Source organism: Bombus terrestris, chromosome 7 (genome assembly GCF_910591885.1).
Source record: "Bombus terrestris chromosome 7, iyBomTerr1.2, whole genome shotgun sequence".
NCBI lineage: Eukaryota > Metazoa > Arthropoda > Insecta > Hymenoptera > Apidae > Bombus > Bombus terrestris.
Genome location: NC_063275.1, coordinates 22,750,479 through 22,775,728, shown reverse-complemented (window position 1 = coordinate 22,775,728; position 25,250 = coordinate 22,750,479). Strand labels below are relative to the sequence as shown.

General features: G+C 38.0%; 1 protein-coding gene across 9 annotated transcripts in view; it reads left to right on the top strand.

Annotated features, from left to right (window-relative positions):
- The window catches only part of LOC100643406 (titin homolog), a 74,885-nt gene that overhangs the window by 18,978 nt on the left and 30,657 nt on the right, over positions 1–25,250 (top strand). For 4 of the 9 annotated variants that reach the window (XR_007224527.1, XM_048407041.1, XM_048407034.1 and 1 more), the window contains 8 exons: positions 401–19,525; positions 19,586–21,183; positions 21,347–21,701; positions 22,308–22,556; positions 22,631–22,780; positions 23,303–23,632; positions 24,018–24,190; positions 24,269–24,389. Coding sequence is in view for 8 of the 9 variants with exons in the window: in XM_048407041.1 (XP_048262998.1) it covers positions 401–19,525; positions 19,586–21,183; positions 21,347–21,701; positions 22,308–22,556; positions 22,631–22,780; positions 23,303–23,632; positions 24,018–24,190; positions 24,269–24,389 (22,101 nt within the window). In the remaining variant the exon portion in view is untranslated. The remainder of the gene's footprint in view (positions 1–400; positions 19,526–19,585; positions 21,184–21,346; positions 21,702–22,307; positions 22,557–22,630; positions 22,781–23,302; positions 23,633–24,017; positions 24,191–24,268; positions 24,390–25,250) is intronic. The other 5 variants (XM_048407037.1, XM_048407039.1, XM_048407040.1 and 2 more) reach the window with 5 other exon arrangements.

Sequence of the window (25,250 nt, the reverse complement as noted above, 5' to 3'; positions counted from 1 at the left end):
ATTGAATATTAGCTGCAATACTATTCCCTTTTTATCTTTCGGAATGTAAACTATAATTCGCCTAAACAAATATCGCAAACCAAGGAGTGTACAAAATTTCCAAAATTCATTACAGAAACTTTGCCTGTCAGAATTAAATGAAATAAAGTGAATATTATGCTTGTTGTATTATTATATCCAATTATGTTAGACATTAAATTTAAACAAATAGCCAAATGCCTATTTAACGTTTTTTAAAACTATTGCGTCTTTTAAATTCTCACGAAAACCGATAAGAAAGCTAACAATAAACCAATGATGAAAGAGGCTAACAAGAACTAACGATAAAAGACCAGCAAGATGAAATTTTCAAAATTAACAAAATTATAATCTTCAAGACTTCATTCCCTATATTTTATAGAGCACAACGTGATCGAACTGCCGCCAATGCGATTCGTTAAGGAGTCTTCGAATTCCGGAAACCTCTTAATGGAAGCAGTGGTAATCGACGTGTCTCCGGATTATTTCGTCAGCGCGGAAGATGGCGACGACCTTCGTACAGAAGCCGACTTCGAGGACGTGTCTATCATGGACGACGTAACCCGCGTCTTCTCCTCCCCGGATCAAGACTCACGCAGCTCTTTAAAACGATCTGCCAGGTATAGCCTGGAAGAAGATGACAAACCACCGACGAGACCTCCGAGAAAAAAATCGAGCTCCTCGTCCAAAAGTGAGAAGAGCGAGAAGAGCCACAAAATGGAGTCAGAAAGCTTTCACAGCGCTCAAAAAGACGAACCGTTTTCACCAGTGTCTCCAATGTCACCGGTTTCTTCGTTGAAACAAGACGACAGCGACACTTTCGCTGATGCACTGTCTTCAGCAAGACTTTCCATCTCAGAGAATCAAGTTCAAAGATTGTACGAAGATGGACGAGAAAGGAAACGCAGTCTGAGTGCAGAGAAAACAGCTGGCTCGAGCATAGACGATGGAATTGGCGGGGATTCTTCCTTCGATTCCGTCACTGGTGCCCCGAAGAAGAAAAAACACCGAAAGAAGAAGCATAAAAGAGAGAAAGGTAGCTCGGAAGAGTCGTCCATTGGCAGCGAAATCGATGGAAAACGAAGAAAAAGTGGATCAGCAGGCGCCAATACCGAGATGCTTCAACGTATAGAGTCTATAAACAAGACCGAAGAACCTTACGTTGAAGACGTGGCTGATAAATCTAGCGAGAAGAAACAGACGACCAGTGAATCTGACAAGTCATTATCGAAAAGTAACAAGGAAAGATTGTTGGATAATATGAGGAAGCTCAAAGAACCTGTTTTTATTGTTAGAGACACTTTAGTGAGCATCGACAATCTGGAAACTAAATTGAACGCTGGTAGCGAAGAAGAGTGTAAGATGATCGTGACGAAGAACATTATCAAACCCATTCAAAACTTATGCGAAGAAGTGTCTTCTATAGAGTCAAAAGCATTGAAGAACGCGGGTGACAGATCTTTGAATCAAACCATTCGAATTTCTTTATTGGAAGCTATCGGTGGTCCGACAGAAGAGCTTCTTCGTGGAATGGAATTAATAGAACGTCAGGAAAACGTGAAAAATCGTAAGATGGATTTAATTGCTATTTTGGAGAGCCTGACAGACCCAGTGGATGAGATTCTTATGGGAATCACGAAGCTCGAACATGAGCTAACTGGACGAGCAAAGGGCGAGAGACCGATTGCTTTAATCAGGATGATTTCTGCAGTTTCTAAGCTCGATGAAAATGTCAGGAATGTTTTAACTGTGGACAAACGAACTACAAGGGTGGTAGCAAACTTACAGGATATTCTCAATACTTTAGACTTCTTTTTGAACGATGTTTCTGTGGATCCAACTAAAGGAACGATAGAAACTGTGGATACGGTAGTGGTTGAATCTCTTTCGAAGTCTATAGAAGACATGGCGCGAGCTCTCAGTCGTTTTTCCACCATCGAAGCAAAAGCAGACGGTGCTTCTAACATTGCAGAAGAACTTATTCCTCCAACGCGCGAATTAAAAGCAAAATTAGATACGTTAAAGTCTGCCTTGGAGACTTACGAAACGAGGGGCATCTTATCCGAGCATCGAACGAAATTGATCGAGTCTCTTCAAGAATCCACTGAACAAACAATCGTTGAAATTCAAAGAGTAAAAGACAAGAAGCCAATGGAAGATCAGAAAAGGATAGTCGAAGAGCCTAAGCAAGATATTCTAAAGGAAGTGAGATTGAGCCTTCAGGAAACGTTGAAAACGTACGAAAACATTGCTGATACTCTGGATCCTCGGCTCTGCTCCATTTTCGACCGAATTGACGAAATGTACAGAAGACTGAGGACACCACAAAGACGAGAAATTGGCCTGGAATCTCTGACAAGTCTGGAAGGTCCTTTGTATTCTCTTCAGTGCGCTCTAACCTCGATTTCCACCGCGGAAAATTCTGAAACGATATCTAAACTCTTGGAACCCGCCATTTCCCAGTTAAAATCAACAATAATTAATTTGAACGAGAATTCTTTGCAATATATATTGGAAATGGTTAATAACATCGAGCGAATTATTTATAAAACGGACAGCGAATTGGAAGAAAGTACATCTTCGAAATCGATACAGGAACAGCCTCACAATTTGACAGATAGAGTCCTGGATCCTTTGATAGATGTGCAAGCAGCTTTAAGCACTGCTCTACAGAATATAGAAGACGTCGAATCTGTTACAAATGGAGCAGCTAGTTCTCAGAAATTATTAGCTTCTTCCGAAATAGCTGTTTGTCTCGTAGAGCTCAGACAATATATATCTGACGCAGTTCATACAGCGATGACCTTGAGAGAAGATGAAACGATAAATAGCCTGATAGATCTGAAGGATCCATTGCTGGATCTTCAAACGGCTCTTGTTTCCAAAGGAAGGACTTTCCAGGAGCTTCCAGTGATTCGCAAAATGTCGATTCCAGTAGAAAAACTGAAGATCGTTGTATCGAAAGCATTAAAACACTCCATATCAGAAGAAGATATCAATTCGATAAAAGATCTTTGGAAAATGATAGAAGAGATTGAAACTCAATTACCAAAGACAATATCTCAGTTAGTGGAAGCTGAAGAAGCGACAAAACATATTTTGGACAGTTTGAACGTCGATCAGAATCTCAGTAATGTTCACTTTGCTTTGTCTTCGGCGTTGGAAAGGCAAGAAAAGAGCTATCCTAATTATACCTCGTGCCTCACAATATCTGTAGAAGATCTAAGACAAAGTATTGGATCTTCAGCAGTAGCGATTGCTAATTTAAAGAATCCAGTAGACGAACAGATTGTAGAACAGGTTTCTTTGCTAAAAGAATGTCTGTTGAGCCTGCAGAGATCTTTATTGACCCAAGAACATGAACCTGAAGAGGAACAAATTTTAAAAGATTTAATAAGTCCAATCGAGAAATTGAAGAGATTGGTTCAAACTATGGTAAACACCGACGCAAGAACAGACGTAATTCTTCCAGTTTTGGAATTACTCGAAGAAATAGAGAAAGACACGCCATTAATTGCAAGGGAGGCATCAAAAAAGAAAGCTAAAAGAGAAGCAGAAAAATTAATTCCGAAGAAGGAAGAACCAAAGAAACAGAAAGTTCAGTCGTTTGGTTTAGCAGATAGGATCTCTCGATCCTTATATCCTATGAAACATTGGTTATCAAATGCATCTGAAGAAAGCACGAAGGACGAAGAAGAATCTGCTTTAAGTTCAACCGTCGATGAGTTGAAGAAAGACGTAAACAAAATTGCTATTGAAACATCGTATTCTGAACCTCCAAGTGACGAAAATTTGATAGAGGCTTTGGCAGATCTTCGTGAACCTTTAACAAGGTTACGAAATGCTATATCGATGTACCATGAACCAGCAGATTTGACAACTTTAGAGGAATTGGGCAGACCAATGAAGCATCTCCTGCAGACTATCATGGACATCCTTAAAGACCACGCTGGAGAAGAAACACTTCAACCTATAGTGGATATCGTGGAAGAAATTGAAAATCAGATACCTATTTCTATCAAAGAGGCTCTTTACAGGAAAGAATTGAAAGAAATGGTACAATCAATGACTCAAGAGAAGATGGTGGAAGCAACGACGTCTCAAGAAACCATTCAAGAAGAGTCCATTCCTCAGGAGACTATTCTTCCAGAAAGAGAAGAAATTACAGCACACGTCTCTCAAGAAACTATTCCTGAGGCAACTCTAATGGAAAGCACTACGATATTGCTTGAAACGCAGTTTACTGAATCGATAGCTGAACAGACTGCAGTCGAAGAAAGTTCTCAAAGAACAGAACAGTTAATTACAACGATAGAAGAATTACCAAAGGAAAAGAAAGATATGAAGAAAGCGAAGAAAGAAGAAGAAGCAAAAAGCTTGGTTGTTTCTTTGTTTAAAACGCTGGAAAGTGTTCAGGTAGATATAACAGGAATTTTGGAAGATTTTGAAGAACCTACAGCTGGAACTACCATTGTTCCAGTTTCTATACTAGCTAATTCCGTGGAAGAACTAATGAAGACGATTTCTGAGATGAGAGTAACAACTGGAACCTATGGAACATCGGTTAATTCCTACGAAGAAATAGTTAGTCAGACTGTATCTGTGCTAAGGAACCTTCTCCAACCTTTGAACAATCTTCAGAAAGTTCTCCAGCAGTCACACCAGCATGGTGCCCAAGAACTGTTAATCTTGAACCATTTAATTCATCCTTTGAACGTGATCGAATCTGAAGTGATCAATAGTGCAATCGAGAAACTTGATCAAAATTCTGATCTGAAGAAAAGTTGTGAACCTATTTTGAATCTTCTCAGAGATATCAAAGATACGGTACCAATCGTTGTGAAAGATATTCATTCTAGGCAAGAGCTTCTTGGATCTCTTCGTGAGATTTCGAAACCTCTAGAAAATATCGAGGAACAAATGAAAATTCTTGAAGCTCAAGCTGATGTTACTCTGGAAACAGATGTAGCCAGAATTCTGGTGAAGCCTTTGGATTATTTATTAAACACAGTAAACGTAACTTCGCAAGAGCTTGAGCTCTTAGATCAGCGAAGAGAAATAATTGTAGAATTTCGAACTCTTGTTGAACCTTTAGTGGAATTTTTGAGCAGTCTTTCGGTCGTTCAGAGTAGCAGAAAAAGTTTAGTTCCAGAATCAGCCTTGTTAGACGAAAGACGAAGCGTTATTTCAAAGGCAGTCGAAGGTTTACAAAGACAAACTTCAACCATTTTAGAAAGAATTTCTAATTTAGAAGGAGCCACACTTTTTGAAGGTGCATTGAGTTCACTCAAGAATGCTACTATCTCTGTTCAACAACAAATTGGTGGGACTGATTATTCAAGAAGATCTAGCAACGAATTTACTCTTCAATATAATCTGTCGAGTTCGTTTAATCATTTGAAGAATACAATTGCAGTTTTGGACAAGAATGTGGATAAATCTGTTCATCAAGTGATTTCGAAGTCGCTGGAAGCTTTAGAGAAGCAAATTACGTTATCAGAAACACATTTCATGCAAACGTTCACTGAACAAGCGGTAGATGAAGAAGCTATCGTTGAAGGATTTTTGTATCCGACTAATCAACTTAAGTCAGCTTTGAATGTATTAAAGGAAAAAATTAATCAAAGGTCGATATCCTCTGTTTCTGTCCAGACTGTGACTCTTCTTCAGGCTCTGGCTAATTCTACGACAGAGTTAGCTTCCTCTTTGTCTCTTCATCGGGTCAGGTTAATAAGAGAACGAGCTTCTGAAGGTTCTTCGCTTGTCGAAACCTTGTCTGCTATGGTGGATGTTTTGGAGAGTGTGAACGATTCTATAAGAGAAATTGAAATGGTGGCGAATGTAGAGAAAATTATGACAGAAGAGAAAGAAGAGAATATTTCGCCTGATGTCCCTATTACTATTACACAGATTGAAACTATTGTCGATGAGATTATTGAAGTTTCAAGGGAAGAAGTGGAAAGTGTGTTAACTATTGAAAAAGTACCACCTGAAGAAGAACCATTGAAGATAGAGGAAATAAAATCTGAAGAGAAAATTCAGGAGCTTCGAGAACAGAAAACAGGAAAAGTTAAATGTCCGGAACCAATGAAAGAAGAAACGGTCGATACCTTTGAAGTAATGAAAAAGGAAATAACAAAAGCGCGCGAAACGACCGGAGAGGGAAAGTTCAAAGTTCTTCAAGTAATGGAAAAAGAAAAAGTTGAAGCCTCTGAAGAAGTGACAGAAGAAAAAGTCGAACTTCTTGAGGGAACAACAGAAGAGAAAGCTAAAGCTCTTGAAGTAACTGAAGAGGAAAAGATCAAAGTCCAAGTAATAGGAAAAGAAAAAGTTGAAACCCTTGAAGGAGTGACAGAGGGAAAAGTCGAACTTCTTGGAGAGACAATAGAGGAGAAAGCTAAAGCTCTTGAAGTAACTGAGGAGGAAAAGATCAAAGTCCAAATAATGGGAACAGAAAAAGTTGAAACTCTTGAAGAAGTGACAGAAGGAAAAGTCGAACTTCTTGAGGGGACAACAGAAGAGAAAGCTAAAGCTCTTGAAATAACTGAAGAAGAAAAGATAAAGGTACAGGCAATGGGAAAAGAAAAAGTTGAAACCCTTGAAGAAGTGACAGAAGGAAAAGTCGAACTTCTTGGAGGGACAATAGAGGAGAAAGCTAAAGCTCTTGAAGTAACTGAGGAGGAAAAGATCAAAGTCCAAATAATGGGAACAGAAAAAGTTGAAACTCTTGAAGAAGTGACAGAAGGAAAAGTCGAACTTCTTGGAGGGACAATAGAGGAGAAAGCTAAAGCTCTTGAAGTAACTGAGGAGGAAAAGATCAAAGTCCAAATAATGGGAACAGAAAAAGTTGAAACTCTTGAAGAAGTGACAGAAGGAAAAGTTGAACTTCTTGGAGGGACAATAGAGGAGAAAGCTAAAGCTCTTGAAGTAACTGAGGAGGAAAAGATCAAAGTCCAAATAATGGCAACAGAAAAAGTCGAAACCCTTGAAGAAGTGACAGAAGGAAAAGTCGAACTTCTTGGAGGGACAACAGAGGAGAAAGCTAAAGCTCTTGAAGTAACTGAAGAGGAAAAGATCAAAGTCCAAATAATGGGAACAGAAAAAGTCGAAACCCTTGAAGAAGTGGCAGAAGGAAAAGTCGAACTTCTTGGAGGGACAACAGAGGAGAAAGCTAAAGCTCTTGAAGTAACTGAAGAGGAAAAGATCAAAGTCCAAATAATGGGAACAGAAAAAGACGAAACCCTTGAAGAAGTGGCAGAAGGAAAAGTCGAACTTCTTGGAGGGATAACAGAGGAGAAAGCTAAAGCTCTTGAAGTAACTGAAGAGGAAAAGATCAAAGTCCAAATAATGGGAACAGAAAAAGTCGAAACCCTTGAAGAAGTGACAGAAGGAAAAGTCGAACTTCTTGGAGGGACAACAGAGGAGAAAGCTAAAGCTCTTGAAGTAACTGAAGAGGAAAAGATCAAAGTCCAAATAATGGGAACAGAAAAAGTCGAAACCCTTGAAGAAGTGGCAGAAGGAAAAGTCGAACTTCTTGGAGGGACAACAGAGGAGAAAGCTAAAGCTCTTGAAGTAACTGAAGAGGAAAAGATCAAAGTCCAAATAATGGGAACAGAAAAAGTCGAAACCCTTGAAGAAGTGACAGAAGGAAAAGTAGAACTTCTTGAGGGCACAATAGAAGAGAAAGCTAAAGCTCTTGAAGTAACTGAGGAGGAAAAGATCAAAGTCCAAATAATGGGAACAGAAAAAGTTGAATCCCTCGAAGGAATGACAGAAGGAAAAGTCGAACTTCTTGAGGGGACAACAGAGGAGAAAGCTAAAGCTCTTGAAGTAACTGAGGAGGAAAAGATCAAAGTCCAAATAATGGGAACAGAAAAAGTTGAATCCCTCGAAGGAATGACAGAAGGAAAAGTCGAACTTCTTGAGGGGACAACAGAAGAAAAAGCTAAAGCTCTTAAAGTAACTGAAGAAGAATCGATAATAGTACAAGCAATGGGAAAAGAAAAAGTTGAAACCTCTGAAAGAGTGATAGAAGAAAAAGTCGAACTTCTTGAGGGGACAACAGAAGAGAAAGCTAAAGCTCTTGAAGTAACTGAAGAGGAAAAGATAAAAGTACAAGCAATGGGAAAAGAAAAAGTTGAAACCTCTGAAGGAGTGACAGAAGAAAAAGTCGAACTTCTTGAGGGCACAACAGAAGAGAAAGCTAAAGCTCTTGAAGTAACTGAAGAGGAAGAGTTCAAAGTTCTCCAAGTAATGGGAAAAGAAAAAGTTGAATCCCTCGAAGGAATGACAGAAGGAAAAGTCGAACTTCTTGAGGGGACAACAGAAGAAAAAGCTAAAGCTCTTGAAGTAACTGAAGAAGAAAAGATAATAGTACAAGCAATGGGAAAAGAAAAAGTTGAAACCTTTGAAGGAGTGACAGAAGAAAAAGTCGAACTTCTTGAGGGGACAATAGAAGAGAAAGCTGAAGCTCTTAAAGTAACTGAAGAAGAAAAGATAATAGTACAAGCAATGGGAAAAGAAAAAGTTGAAACCTTTGAAGGAGTGACAGAAGAAAAAGTCGAACTTCTTGAGGGGACAATAGAAGAGAAAGCTGAAGCTCTTGAAGTAACTGAAGGGGAAAAGATCAAAATCCAAGTAATGGGAAAAGAAAAAGTTGAAACCTTTGAAGGAGTGACAGAAGAAAAAGTCGAACTTCTTGAGGGGACAATAGAAGAGAAAGCTGAAGCTCTTGAAGTAACTGAAGGGGAAGAGATCAAAATCCAAGTAATGGGAAAAGAAAAAGTTGAAACACTTGGAGGAGTGGCAGAAGGAAAAGTCGAACCTCTTGAGGGGACAAGAGATGAGAAAGCTGTAGCTCTTGAAGTAACTGAAGAGGGACAAGTCGGCACTCTCCAAATAATAGGAACGGAAACACTTGCATCTCCTGAGTTGGTAGAAGAAGAAGTTGAAGTTTTGAAAGAAATGAAAGAAGAAGCAGCTATGGCTCTTGTATCTCCTAAATTAGTACAAGAGAGTAAAATTGAAAGTATTAAAGTAATGAAAGTCGGAAAAGTCGAATCGGTTGAAGGAATGGAAGAAGAAAAAGCTGGAGATCTTGAGATAACGAAAGGAGAAGAATCAGTAGTAATACACAAATCAACAGAAGAATTGTCGAAAACAGAGGAAAGAGTTGAAGTGTTATCCGAAGAGACAAAAGAAGGTGCTGGCCAAATATTATTTGATATGACAGAGAAACTATCGATAAAAGAGGAAAAAGTCGAAACTGTACCTCAGATGACGGAAGAAATGCCAGAAGCTGTGGTAAAAGTAGAAGCTCCACTTGACGAAACCGAAAAGTTGGTAGAAGAAGCAATTTTAACAGGTGAAGTAGTACTGCCGGTTAAAACTGTGGACGAAAAAAAAACATCGTCTGAAAAAGTGGCTATAACAGAAAAATTAAAGGGAGCATCTGATGTTGAAGAATCTATGGAAGAAATAGTCGCACAAACGATAGAGCCAGAACAAAAAAAAAGAAGGACTGAAACAGCAGTCGAAAGAATGGAGGAAGGAAAAATTGAAAAAGAAGAAGTGGTAAGTCAAGTAATAAAAATTGAAGAATCTAAAAAATCAGAAGAATTAAGACAAAAGCATGACGCCAAAGAGCAAGTGTTTGAAAAAGTAGAGGAAACACTAAAAACAGAAAGAGTCGTAGAAGAATCACTAGAGAAAACAAAAGAAGAAACAAGAGAATCAGCAATTAAAGAATCAAACGAAGTAGAAAGACAAAGAGAGATAATGGAAGCTTTAGAACAAATAGAAGACTTAGCAAAAGCAGAAGAAAAGGCAGAGGAGGAAAGAAAACAGGAAAAAATCAATCTGATACAAAAGACAGGCTCGTTGATCAGTGCTCTACAGCAACCTTTCAAAGAACTAACCAGTCTCGTGTCTGTAGCTCTAGATGAACCTCTTTCTTCAAGATCGGAAGAAGAAAAACGAAGAATTCGAGAATTAACAGCCCTCATACAAATCCTTTACGACTTAAAAGCAACCAGCGCGTCGATTCAAAATACATTATCTTCCTCTTCAATCTCAGAACTTAAAACGCAATTTATTCGTCTGTTGGAATCTTTAATAAACGTAGATCAAGCCACAGAAAAGATTCTTCGTTTGACTCAAAAAGAGTTAGCACCAGCACTGAAAGAAAACGTAATGGTATCCTTGCAAATACTTTCAGAACCTCTAAAATCTCTTCAACGAGAACTCTCTTCTATCCAAGGAGCAACTTCTCAGCTTCCTACAGATTGTATTCCACTACGTGGAAACGCACAAAATGTAAACGAAGCGATTTCTGAACTCGTAAAGGTCATTCAACAGACTACTGAAACGAAGAGTATGAAAGTGGTCGAAGAAATCAAAGTGATGGCGAAAACGAAAGAAGAAAATTTGGATATCGAGGAAACCACAGCAAAACCTCTTGAAGAACTGATAGAAGTCCTCATGGTCTCTCAAGAACAAGTGAAACTAGAGGATGCCTCGCCACTTGGTTCTGCTCCGCCTTCCATAAAATCAGCTGAATTAACCAAACAGCGAAAATTAGAAGCAGATATCGCGAAGAAGATAGTCAGTCCAATACAAAATCTTCGTGAAGCGATTGCAAAGATCGAGGAAGAGAAATTTGAAGAAACTGAACAATTGGATTTGCCTACAAAGACAGCTGCAATTATCTTGAGTACTATTATTTATCCTTTGGAAAAATTGAAACAATCTTTGGATATCTCTTCTCAGCAACAAACTGTAGAACAAGAAGAAATTACGGAAGAAACACAATCAAACGTTCCATCTTTGCATTCGCTACCAGTAGCCAATATTCTAGAAGAATTGGAGAGATCCATCGCCACAATTCAAGAAGAAATGATCCTCGAAGCAAATGAGGAAATGAGCACATCAGAGAATAAGGCGTTAATTGTAAAAGAAATAGACAAATCGCTAGAAAATCTCAAATTTTCAATCGGTGCGGTACAAAAAATAGTAACTTTTGAAACTGAAAGTGCAGGAACATTTTCCAATATAGAAGAGACACCGGCAGTCGAAACATTCATTGAATCGGTGAATGAATTAGGAGAAAAATGTACAGCGATTGTCAGTTCTCCTCCAGTTAAGATAGAATGTCCAGAAGAAATTCGAAAAGAAGAATTGGAACAAATTTTAGAAATGATGAGTCAGCCTATTCAACTGTTGCGTGAAACAGCTTCTGAGATTGAAGAACAGAAGACTGATGAGGTACGAGCTTTAGATGAAACAAGCAAAAACGTAGTAGAAGCTTTGAAACCTCTGGTGCATCCTTTAGAAGAATTAGAACAATTATTATGCACAGCAATTCAACAAATTCATCCATCGAAAGATGAAAAGACTGAAGAAATAAAGAGTACTACTTTACCTACGGAGCAATTAAAGGTTAGTCCTGTATTGGAAGAACTGCAGAAATCAATTGTTATGATAGAAGAACAGATAGCTGTACAACCGAAAAAACTTGATGTGTCCACTACAAAAGTGGAAGCTTCTGTTGCTGAATTGATAGAAAGTCCATTAAAAACTCTCAAATCTGCTGTGACAGCCATTCAAACTCTTGAGGCAAAAGAAACCAAAGAATTAACCAATGAAGAGAAAACAACAGCCCTGAAAACTCTTGCCAAGTGTGTGGAAAAGATAGCAAATGTGTCTTCGGTGATTCCTAGTCAACAGAAAGTTGAAATTAGTATTTTGCAACAGCCACAAGTTGCTAAGATAGATATACAAGAATTTGGACAGCAAGCTCTCGATAATATAGCAAGTCCGATTCAAATTTTACGTGAGACCATTTCCAAACTTGACGAACAGCAGACACAAGAGACTGAAGCTTTAATTATGTCAGAAACGAAAGAAATCGCTGGTGTTTTACATACCTTGGTCGAACCTTTGGAACAATTAGAAAAATCTTTGTCAGTGGCTGTTCAAGAGACGAGTATCGTTAAAGAAGAATCTACTTCAGACTTGAAGAATGTCCAATCCTCTATGAAGTTGAATGTCGGGCCCGTTTTAGAGCAGTTAGAAAAGTCTATTGCTGTAATTCAAGAACAAGTTTCTTTGGAACCTACTAAAGAAGAATCGAAAGATAAATTGGTAGGTTCTGTCGCGAAGACTATAGAAGAACCCTTGGAACAATTGAAATCTTCAGTAGCAGCTATTAAGGAGATAATATTGGAAACTGAACAAACGGGTGATTTATCAGACGTAGACAAAACTTCAGTTCTAAAATCGTTCGCAAAATCTGTGGAAGAAATCGGTGAAAAATGTTTAGCAGTAATTTCCCAGCAACAGATTGGCATACAACTAGTCCCCAAAAAAGTAAAAGAGTCTCAAGTGGAGATACTAGACATGGCTGTCAGTCCTCTTCAACTATTTAGGGAAACTATTATGAAAATCGAAGAAGAAAAATTGCAACAGGTGGAAACTCTCGATTCTTCCAAAATGGCTGCATCAGAAAGTGCTTTGAAGATCCTGATAGAACCACTACAAAGATTAGAAACTTCGCTATCTTCCACTGTTCAACAGGCAGTTTCGATGGAACTCAACAAAATTGAGGAAATATCTCAAGTAGCTCCACCTTTGCAAAAACTGGATATTCAACCTATCGTGGAAGAACTTCAGAAATGCGTAGCATCGGTACAAGAACAAGTAAAATTGCAAACAGTGGCAGAGCACTCCATCGAGGAGGCTTCTATCATGCAAGCCACAGAAAAATCGCTGGAAGACTTAAATTCTTCTCTCGCGATCATTCAGAGTGTGGTATCCACTGAACCAGGCGTAGAAGAAACACTGTCGGAGACAGAGAAGGTGACAGCGCTGCAACACTTCGCGAAATCGGTGCAAGAACTAGAAGAATGCATGGCTATGGTCAGTCAGCATCAAGTGGGCGCGACGGAGACAGTAATGGAGTCGACAGAAGCTGAAAAACTGGAGACACAAGTTCTCGAGACGATTATCGTGCCGATTCACACGCTGCGCGAGACTATTATGAAGATACAGGAAGAGAGCACTGAAGAAATTGGCACGTTAGAATTGCAAGAAGGGAATGTGCAAACGTTGACTCCTTTGATGCATCCTCTACAACAGTTAGAAAGATCTTTGGTGAATGTGGTTCAACAAGCAAGTGACCAAAAACTTGAATCCGTGGAACAAATTCAAAAAGAAACTCCACAGACTATTGTCCTTCGACCAATTTTGCAAGAATTAAAAGAAAGCATTGTTAATATTCAAGAACAATTAGCTACGAGCCTTGAAGAGTCTTCAAAATTGGAGACTGCGAAGAATATAAATGAAGCACTTGAAGAAGTAGAAACAGCTACTATTGCTGTTCAACAAGTAATCACGCTTTCTTCGGAAGGAACTGAAGAAATAAAGACCCAGAAGAAATCTGCCTTGGAAGCTTTTGCTAAATCGATAGAGCAATTAGAAGAAAAATGTTCAGCAGTGATAAGTCAGAAGAAAGTGGAAAAGAAGTTGGAAGAAGCTGAGAAGCAACAAGCAAAGATGGTGGATGTTGAAATTCTTCAGAAGATAAGTAATACGGTTCATGTTTTACGCGAATCATTTTCTCACATTGAAGAAGAGAAAATGCAGCAGGTGGAAGAATTGAAAATACCTAAAGAGGAAACTAATGTGAAATTAAATGTTCTTATAGAACCATTGAATATATTGGAACAAGCTTTACAGACTGCATTGCTAGAAGGTAAAATGCTAGAAGAAGAGACTATAAAGGAGTTGAAGAAGAGTGAAATTCCTGTTGATAAATTGAATTTGCAACCTGTATTGGAAGAATTACAGAAATCTATAATTACTATTCAACAGCAAACAAGTGAAACCGCAACAATTTCAGGAGAAGTTAGTGAAGTCAGTATGATGCTAGCAGCAGAGAAGTCTTTGGAACAGCTGAAATTGTCTGTGGCAGCTGTTCAGGAAATAACAATTGCTCAGCAAGATCAAACAAAAGAATTGAGGACAGGTGAAGAAAAGTCTCGATTGGAAGCTTTTGCACGATCGATAGAAGAAACTGGAGAAAAACTATTAGCTGCAGTCAAACAATACGAAGTGAAGAAATCTGAAGAAGTTTCGGCAAAGAACAAAGTGGTCGAAGATTTTGTAAAAACTGTCATTGAACCTATTAACGAGCTACAAACTACAATTTTGAATATAGACAAAGAAAGTGAATTATTGGGAAAGAAGAAAGAAGAAGAAATTGTACTCTTCTTGAGCATGGTGCAACCATTGCACAAACTCGAAGAATCGTTCTTATTAGCCATGCAGCAGGAAGCAGTAACAAAATACGAAACTGTCAAAGAAATTTCTCAAGCAATACCAGCTTTACAAGAATTACCAGTTAAATTGACATTAGAAGAACTTAACAAAAACGTGGCAGAAATTCAGAAGCAACTGGTTTTTGCCAAGGAAACTTTAAGTTTAACAGGAGACGCTGAAGACTTTGCTGTAATAAAAAATCTAGAAAGATCATTAAGTGATTTACGAACGTCCGTAGCTGTGGTGCAACAGTTGACAACGATAGAAAAACCTGGCGAACAAATCCTAGACGTCGAAAACGCGTCTGCGTTGCAAGCATTTGGAAAAGCTGTGGAAGAGTTCAGAAAACAATGTTCTGTGGCTATCTCAAAACCAAAAGTGATTGCTACAATTATAGGAACGATTCAATTAGAGACACCACAGAAACTTGAAGCTCAAGTTTCAGAAACAGTTACTGTTCCTGCCAAGTTATTACAAGAATCCATTTCGACTATAGCAGAGATTAGGCTTCAAGAAGCTGAAATATTGGAAACATCGGACACGAAGAAACCTATGACGATATTAACCGAACTTATCCCACCGTTGCAACGATTAGAACAATGTTTCGTTGCTGCAATTCAAGGAGAACATGTGATAGAGCACGATACGAAGAGTTTAGAAACTGATAAAGTATCACTTGAAAAGACAACTTTAAAACCAATACTCGAAGAGTTCCAGAAATCAATCGCAGTGATTGAAGAGCATATGATGGTAGAAGAGGGCACGCAAAGTATGTTAGAGGCTGAAAATGCTTCTCAATTGAAAACAATGGCACAGACGTTGACAGACTTAAAAACTTCTGTGGCTGCTATTCAACAAGCTGCTGAATTTGCACCAGAATCTTCAAAAGAATTCTCTAAAGCTGAAAGTGTCGCGGCGTTTGAAACATTTGCAAAAACTCTTCACGATTTAGTAGAACGTGCGGCTACTATCGATCAACAACAGATAATTATCGAACCAGCAGCAGATACTATCTCAGAAGAAGCCTCATCTTTGAAGACTTGGGCAGATGTTGTTGGAGAAGCAAATGTTCAAGTCACAGAACCGATAATTGTGGATCAAGGTACCGTAGAATCGCCTTCAGAAATGGCTCTTTCAATTTCTGAAGAAGAAACACAAACTTTGAAGAGTTTGGCTAAGCCGCTCAGTGAATTGAAGGAGTGTTTGGCGGTAATTGTCGAAGAAAGAAAATCAATGGACGCGAATGAGATTGCTCTGGCGTTATCCGAAAGGGAGGACATTTCTTTATTGAAGGCTATGGCACAGCCTTTATTAGAACTAAAGAACGTAGCTGTGTCTGTTATTAACGAGCAAACAGCCATTGAATCTACGAAAGAGAAATCTTTTGATAGTGGTGAAAAGTCAGAAACCACACTAAATCCACTAATTGAACCTTTAGAAGAACTTCGCAATTCGATTGCATTAATCGAAGATCGTATGTTGGTTGAATCTGTGGAAGATCGACCAATTGATGAGGTGTCTTTGTTATCTGCTTTAGCTGAGCCCTTGATAACTCTGCACCGAAGCATTTCTGTACTTGAAGAACGAGTGATGTCTCCTGAAGTGGAACCAATGCCAGAAGAATCGAGTCATTGGATCACAGAATGTTTGGCAGTTCCTTTGCAAGAAATAGAAAGATCCATTGCTGAGATTCGAGAGTGCGTTGTGATGGAACCTGAGCCTGGACTTGCTGAAGAGATGTCGAGAATTGATACACCAGATTGGTCTGTCGTTGAGAAATTGGTGCAACCGGTGGAAGTTATAAAATCGACAATCATTGAAATGGAAGAAAATATTATTAAAGGTATGAAAGCAGAGAAGGAAAGTGAGTACGAGATAGTGAAGACATTGGTGCAACCATTAGCTGACGTGCAAGAAAGTTTCTTAGTGCTGAAAAATAAGACTGATATGAGTATAGAGGAAGAAGAAGCTAGTATCGATGCTATTGTGGATTCGTTATCTAATCTTGAGAAGAGTATATCGTTTATTGAAGAACAAGCTGCTGAAAAATTACAATTAGCCTCAAATATAACAGAAACTATAATTGGATTCTTGGCTGAACCTCTGTTGCAACTGAAAGAGAAGATTATGACAGTGGAAGAATCTTCGACTGTATATCTTGAAAACTTGGAGAAACCATTGAAAGGATTACAAGCTGCTTTGGAAGCTGTCCTGTCTGATCAACGTAAGGAAGTGCAGAAGCAGAAGAAAGAGAGTGCTATTTCTATGGAAGAAGCTACAAGAATATCGACGAAGTTGATTCACTCTATTAAAGAAGTAAACGATTCTATTGAGTCGATTGATAATAAGATAGAAAGTTACAAAGGTTTGCTAGGTCTAGAGATACAGATTGAGAAGGAAGCTTTGAATATGTTGGCTAAGCCACTTGAACAACTTAAGCAGGGAATTCAAAGTGTTTTAGATAAACAAGAGATTGGAGAAGAGCCGATGGAATCATTGAAAATGCTTCGAAAGGCAATTGCGATTGTTAGAGAACAATCTGCTGATAAACCTATAGCTGAACCATCACATTTGGAGATTACGGAAATTTATGGTGTGTTAAAAACCTTGAACATAAGTTTGCATGAGCTGGAAGATTCTACCAAGAAGGTTGACGCATTGTGGAAGGATAGTTTATGCGGAGAAGGGCTTGTCGAGCTCGAAACACCTATTTTGAATTTAATGAATGATATCAACTTGCTTCGAGATAAATTGCTAAATGTACAGGTAGTGTGGGAGGAGGATAAAGAGAAAAAGAAAAGTAAGAAGAAAGAGAAAGAAGAAGTTGAAGAAGAAATGAAAATAGTGGACAAGGACGAGGATGAACGTAAGAAGGAAGATGAAGTTGACAAACAGAAACATAAGGAGGAAGAAAAGAAGCTGGAGGAAGAACAACAGTTGAGAGAAGACGAGGAAAAGAAGAAAAAGGGAGAAACTGAGAAACTGAAGCAGGAGGAAGAGGAACGCAAGAAAAAGGAAGAAGCTGAGAAACTGAAGCAGGAGGAAGAGGAACGTAAGAAAAAAGAAGAAGCTGAGAAATTGAAGCAAGAGGAACAGGAACGTAAGAATAAGGAGGAAACTGAGATATTGAAACAAAAAGAGGACGAACGCAAGCAGAAAGAAGCTGAGAAATTACAAGAAGAAGAACGTAAGAAGCAAGAAACAGAGCTAAAGAAGAAACGAGAAGAAGATGAACGTAAAAGGAAAGAAGAGGAAGAAAGACTGAAGCAGGAAGAAGAATATAGAAAGAAGGAAGAACAGGAAAGATTAATACGCGAGGAAGAAGATCGCAGGAAAAAAGAACAGGAAGAAAAATTGAAACACGAAGAAGAGGCTCGAAAAAAGAAAGAGGATGCTGAGAAATTAAAGCAAGACGAAGAGCGCAAAAAGAAAGAAGAGGCTGAAAAACTGAAGCAGGAGGAAGAGCGTAAAGAGAAAGAAGAGGCTGAAAAATTAAAGCAAAAAAAGGAACGTAAAAAGAAAGAAGAGGCTGAAAAACTAAAGCAAGAGGAAGAGCGTCAAAAGAAAGAAGAAGCTGAGAAATTAAAGCAAGAGGAAGAGCGTAAAAAGAAAGAGGAAGCTGAACGTAAAAAGAAAGAAGAGGCTGAAAAACTAAAGCAAGAGGAAGAGCGTCAAAAGAAAGAAGAAGCTGAGAAATTAAAGCAAGAGGAAGATCGTAAAAAGAATGAAGAGGCTGAAAAACTAAAGCAAGAAGAGGAACGTAAAAAGAAAGAGGAAGCTGAAAAATTAAAGCAAGAAGAGGAACGTAAAAAGAAAGAAGAGGCTGAAGAACTAAAGCAAGAGGAAGAGCGTAAAAAGAAAGAAGAAGCTGAGAAATTAAAGCAAGAGGAAGAGCGTAAAAAGAAAGAGAAAGCTGAACGTAAAAAGAAAGAAGAGGCTGAAAAACTAAAGCAAGAGGAAGAGCGTCAAAAGAAAGAAGAAGCTGAGAAATTAAAGCAGGAGGAAGAGCGAAAAACAAAAGAAGAAGCTGAGAAATTAAAGCAAGAAGAGGAACGCAAAAAGAAAGAAGAGGCTGAAAAACTGAAGCAGGAGGAAGAGCGTAAAAAGAAAGAAGAGGCTGAAAAACTAAAGCAAGAGGAAGAGCGTCAAAAGAAAGAAGAAGCTGAGAAATTAAAGCAGGAGGAAGAGCGTAAAACAAAAGAAGAAGCTGAGAAATTAAAGCAAGAAGAGGAACGCAAAAAGAAAGAAGAGGCTGAAAAACTGAAGCAGGAGGAAGAGCGTAAAAAGAAAGAAGAGGCTGAAAAATTAAAACAAGAAGAGGAACGTAAAAAGAAAGACGAGGCTGAAAAACTAAAGCAAGAGGAAGAGCGTAAAAAGAAAGAAGAGTCTGAGAAATTAAAGCAAGAAGAGGAACGTAAAAAGAAAGAAGAGGCTGAAAAACTAAAGCAAGAGGAAGAGCGTCAAAAGAAAGAAGAAGCTGAGAAATTGAAGCAAGAGGAAGAGCGTAAAAAGAAAGAGGAAGCTGAACGTAAAAAGAAAGAGGAGGCTGAAAAACTAAAGCAAGAGGAAGAGCGTCAAAAGAAAGAAGAAGCTGAGAAATTAAAGCAAGAGGAAGAGCGTAAAAAGAAAGAGGAAGCTGAACGTAAAAAGAAAGAAGAGGCTGAAAAACTAAAGCAAGAGGAAGAGCGTAAAAAAAAAGAAGAAGCGGAGAAATCAAAGCTAGAAGAGGAACGTAAAAAGAAAGAGGAAGCTGAAAAATTAAAGCTAGAAGAGGAACGTAAAAAGAAAGAGGAAGCTGAGAAATTAAGGCAAGAAGAGGAACGTAAAAAGAAAGAAGAGGCTGAAAAACTAAAGCAAGAGGAAGAGCGTAAAAAGAAAGAAGAGACTGAGAAATTAAAGCTAGAAGAGGAACGTAAAAAGAAAGAGGAAGCTGAAAAATTAAAGGTAGAAGAGGAACGTAAAAAGAAAGAGGAAGCTGAAAAATTAAAGCAGGAGGAAGAACATAGAAAGAAAGAAGAAGCACAAAAATTAAAAGGGGAGAAGAAGCGTAAAAGGAAGGGAGAAACTGAGAAACTAAAACAGGAAGAAGGACGTAAACATCAAGAAGCTGAACAATTAAAACAGGAGGAGGAGGAAAGTAAGAAGAAAGAAGCAGCTGAGAAATTAAAACAAGAACAAGCACGTAAGGAACAAGAAGAAACACAAAAAGAAGGGGCACAAAAATTAAAAGAGGACAAGAAACGTAAAAAGAAAGAAGAAACTGAGAAATTAAATCAAGAGGAGGAACGTAAGAAGAAGGAAGAAGCTGAAAAATTAAAACAAGAAGAAGAGCGTAAGAAAAAAGAAGCTGAGAAATTGAAACAAGACGAAGATCTTAAGAAGGAGGAGGAAGAAAAACGTAGGAAGGAAGCACAAGCTGAAAAGTTAAGACAGGAAAAGGAACAGCAGGAGAAAGAGGAGGCTGAGAGAAAGAAACAAGAGGAAGAAGCACGTAGAAAGAAAGTGGATGAAGAAGAAAAGATTGAATCGGAGGTATTGGAACAAAAAGAAGAAAAGTTAAGTAAAAGGATAGAAAAACGAAGATTACAACAGGCGGATGATGAGCGCAAGGAACAGGAAGAAGCAGAAAAACGGAAGAAGGAGCAGGAGCAGAGAAAACGCGAAAAGGAAGAGCGTGCGAAGAAAGAGGAAGAGGAAAGGCTCAAACATGAAGAAGAGGAGCGCAAAAGGAAAGAAGAAAGGGCGAAATTGAAAAAAGAAGAAGAAGAACGCAGGAAAGCTGAAAAAGCAGAAAAATTAAAGAGAGAACTGGAACGAGAAGACCAGAGACGAGAAGAAATCAGGCGTCGAAGAGAAGAACAAGAGAAACAGATAAGACAAGAAGCCGAGAAAGTTAGGAAAGCTGAAGAAGAACGGTTAAGAAAAGAAGACGAAACGCGCGAACGTAGAAGAAGGGAACGTGAACAAAGAAGGCAGGAAGAGGAAGCGAAATTACGCAGGGAAGAAGAAGAAAGACTTCAAAGAGAAGAAGAACGCAGGAGAAAGAGAAAAGAAGCTGAAAGACAATGGAACGAAGATAAAGAATCTATGAGGAGGAGGGAAATTGAACGTTTGGAAAGAAGAAGAGCTGAAGAGCGTCAGAATAGAGAAGAATCTGAACGTTCGAGGCGGGAAGATGAAGAAAGGAGATGCAGAAGGGAAACAGAAAGGCAATTAAGAAGAGAAGAAGCAGCGCGAGAAATGAAGGAAGAAGAAGAACGCGTAAGAAGACGACAGGAAGAAGAAGCATCCAGGCTTCGTAGACGAAGACAAGAACAACTAAGAGACGATACTTGGTCCAAAATAAGACAAAGCGAATCGGATCAATTATTTAGAAAAATGGCGGATGACGCGCTTCGAATTGGAAGAATGAAAGCTGGTTCTTCTGACGTGGAATTTTGGCGGGACAGACGAGACAAATCTTATCGACATGACTCTGGTTTCGATTCGGGGCTCTCTAGCACTTCTAGATCGTACAGTTGGAGGGATTCCCTGACATCTTTGACCAGGAAGAGAATCGATGATTTTCTTGATTATAAACTGAGGGATACTCCGATCGATAGATACTACTATGATACTGGGACGTATTACAGAAGAAGAAGAAAAAGGGACGATCAAATTACTCGAACAAGATCTATTAGTTTGTTGAAGTACGATGACTATTCGACGGGTGATAGTGACACGACTATTACAGCTGCCACTGTTAGCAAACCACCGAGATACACTAGTAGAACAAAGACTACTTCACGAATTGATTTGAACGAACGCGGTTCGAATTTGTCTATCTATTTGCCACCTATCAAGGACGAGGTAAGAATATAATAAAACGCATGATCTTATATCTTCAAAAGCTATCAAACGTATTTCATTATATTCCAAATACCAACAAAATAAAAAATTAAATTCCAAAAGAAATAATATATTTTTTGAAGGACTATTTTTAAAAGTTACATATATAAAATGATTTACACAGCTTACACCACGTGATAAGGGAAAGAAGCCATCGTTCTGCACAAGATTGACGAATAGAACCGTAGGAGTTGGTATGAGGACGAGATTAACCTGCACCGTACTTGGACACCCAGAACCGAGAGTTTACTGGACAAAAGATGGCGAGAAGCTTGACATAACTACGAACAAATATAAAACTCGATTCGATAATGGTATGGCTTATTTTGAATTGCACGAAGCACTCCCTGAAGATTCCGGATTGTATACCTGTGTTGCCGAAAATATTCACGGAATCGCGACCACCGAATCCACATTAAAAGTTTATCCCGATTTCCAACCAACATTGTCACCCCCCACTTTTACAAGATCTATCAAAGGTATGTACCTAAAAGTATTCTAACTACTAAATATTCGTGCAATAAACGAAAAATAAAAAAACGAGAAGATAAAGCATAATATTAGACAAAAATATTGTGTTCTCTAATGTTGCAAGGTTATACGTTGTGTATAACACGATTAAAAATAATTGAATTACCCTTGTGTTAAAAAAAATTGCATGAATTTTTTAAATTTTGTAATGCTAAATGTTGGAAACCCTAATTTTCTATGATATTTGTAGAACCTTTACACTTGAAACCACAAACTTCTTATTTTTAATTGATTTCATTTTGGGTCGTAAAACCCTGAAAAGCTTTGGAAATTTTAATAGTTTTAAAATATTATATCGATATTTCTGTATTTAAAGATATAAATCTATTTTTAGACATATCTGTAAATCTCTCTTAAGATTTTAAACTTTCACGATGGCTGGGTAACATAGTTGTGGTTTTTCGAGTTTCGATCGTGTTTTATTAGTATGGCGGAACAAAGTACAACGCAACAATATGTAAAATCATGATTGAAACCCAAAGTACCACAAATATGTAATAATATTTTATTTTCTAACATATTATTGATATTACAATAAAATTATCATGACACAGACACTTATCGACCATCTGACAATGAGTTGATCCTGGAATGTCGAGTTCGTGGCCATCCAATACCGATCATCTCCTGGTTGAAAGACGGTTGCATTCTTCAAGGCGATCGATTCAGACAATGTTACTTAGACGACGGTATCTACCGGTTGGAAATTGCTGCACCCAATTCAACGGACAGCGGTCGATATACCTGCAGAGCAATGAACGATCTACGAACCGAAGAGATATCGCATGTCGTTCAATTCAACGGTAATCTTTGTAATTTTAGTTAACAAAATAGCTCTTTCAAATATCACATTCGGATTAATTTGTATATTTTGAAGAACGGGAACGACGAATCGTGGCCAAACACGAGAAATCGTTCGACGACTACTTCAACATCGAAACTTACAAGAGACCGCGATTTTCTAGCTACTTGAGCGATTACAGCGTTCCCAAAGGCGGTACTATTGCCTTGCAAGTCGAAGTCAAAGGTATTAAACGTTTAATTAATGAATATTTACGTTATGACATGTACACAGCTGTTCGCCGCTGAATTCAATTTCGTCTCACTCGATCAATTCCATTCTTCGTAAATTTCTAATTTCATTAGAATAAATTCGATTTTCAAGAAACAAATGACCTAATTCCATGAGTTTATTTACAGCTGGAAGATAGCATAAATAATGAAAAATGTCAAGCATTAATAAATTACTTGGAAAATAATAGTAAATTTAAGGAAAATAGTATTTATAACATTAGCGCTTTTCTTTATTTCCTACAGATTCAAGGATCGATTCATGAATTTAATCAACGTGATTCCTGAACGGTTGACATATACTAGTGACGTAAAAAATACTAAAAAGTTCGAAATTAAAAAATTCTTTCTTCCTTTAAAACTGGCACATGTTAAAGATAATTGGAGAAACGAATTGAACGAATAGATCTCAATATATTTGTATTATTTCAAATTGAATAATTTCTAACAAAATGCCTACGATTAACGATAAATGCAGGTGTTCCGGCACCTGAAGTAAGATGGTTCCGCGGCGAAAGACGAGAACCGGTCTCCATCCCGAAAGCGAAGACGTTCATAGAATCTGGTGTTCACACGTTGGTTTTACCGGAAGTCACTGAATCAGAAAAGGGCACGTACATTTGCAGAGCTATTAACGCTTATGGCCACGTAGACAGTATCGCTACTGTAGATGTAATATCACCTAGCGCCATGGATGGTGAAAAGCCGGCCATGTTCGTTTCCAGACCCTCGGAAAAATCAATTACAGTTACTGCTGGAGAGGACGTCAGTGTTTCCTTTAGGTTCTGCGGAGTACCTAAACCTCGTGGTAAGATTCGCTATTTAACACTAAGAATACCACAGCAGTCAAAATGACTGGTTCTACAATTTTATAAATGTGTCAATCCTTACTTAGGGATCATGGTCCCAGATGGATTAATAATACCAAAAATGTGCTACATAACATGGAATTTCTTCTGTAAGAAAGTAATAACTCAATAAATATAAAAATGTCCTATTATTATGTATTGTTTTAAAGACCAGTCATATTCACTGGTTTTGGTAGAAATAGCTTCGTGTTAACTATCGATAGTTCTAGTGTTAAATGAACAGTTCGTTAATAGAAGTAAAGTATAATTTAATTATACTTTATTTTTTTAGTAAAATTACAAGAATTAAAATATTATGATCTTTATTCATTCGCTATTTCACAGTTACGTGGATGAAGGGATTAAAAGACATCACGGACGGTCCTCGATCTTACAAAGAAACTATCGACGATTACGTGAGACTAACACTGAAGAGAGTGGTACCTTCGGACGAAGGCACGTACTGCATTTTGCTTAAGAACAGATACGGTTGTGACAGAAGTTTCTTTTCGATCAAGGTAAATTTTCATATATATATCCGACATATATACAATTGAAATGTACTTTCATTAATCACTTTATTAATTGTCATTTAGGTAAAACAACGGGCAAGATCTCTGACACCTGACTGGAGCACTTTGAGCAGTCGTACCGAGACCGGAAGTTGCATCGGTCTGTCCAGCGAGAGTCGCGACGAAGATCTACCCTACGTGAAAAGTAAGAGCATATATTTCGCTTTAATGATAAGGAAAGAGAAGAGAGATTGCATTTTAACAAATAAGGTAACTAGCTACTATCAGTTGGCTACTTAATTTAATGCGACCGAAAAATTGTTATTAATTGTGGCTTCCGAATATTTGGGAAAGATATATTCGAACATTTTGCCAGCAACTGCAACTAGTCTCGTGAAAGGTTGACTAATACTAACAATGACTCGTACTAAAACTACCGACTAGAAAAAAGCATAAAACTTGTAGCAAAGAAGTCAAGATGGATGATAGCCTTTATTTATAAACGCATATATTTTATTAAAAATCATACGAATTTTTAAAGATGCATTGTTTGTAAATGAATAAAATTTCGATGGAAAATTACGTTACAAATTTACAATTTTGATTGTGTTTTAGTAATGATTATGATTATAAGGATTATCAGTGTGTCATTCGGCTGCTGATGATGTATTCTTCCAGAAGAATATGGATTGTATCCAAAAGTTTCAATGTTATTGCTGATTGCGCGATTTTATATGAAATTATGAACGCCTTGAATTTCAATAGAGATTTTCACAAGCATCTCCTTTTTGGAATCATAAATGGAAGGCATGCGTTTCATCCGGGATGTATCGAAAATGTCATGCATTACTAATTACGTTATAACACGTATAATCAAGTGATTATAATTAGAAGTTCAGCGACAGTGACTGTAGTTTCACTCGTACACTTGGCCCAGGTTTTAATGGACATAGTCCAAATGAACTAGAGTCGGGCTATAGTTTCCCTTGAAATGACGTCAATATTTAGGGTAATCATTTGTCGAGCATCCACAAACAAAAGGTAGAAAATCTGTTGATACTATTCT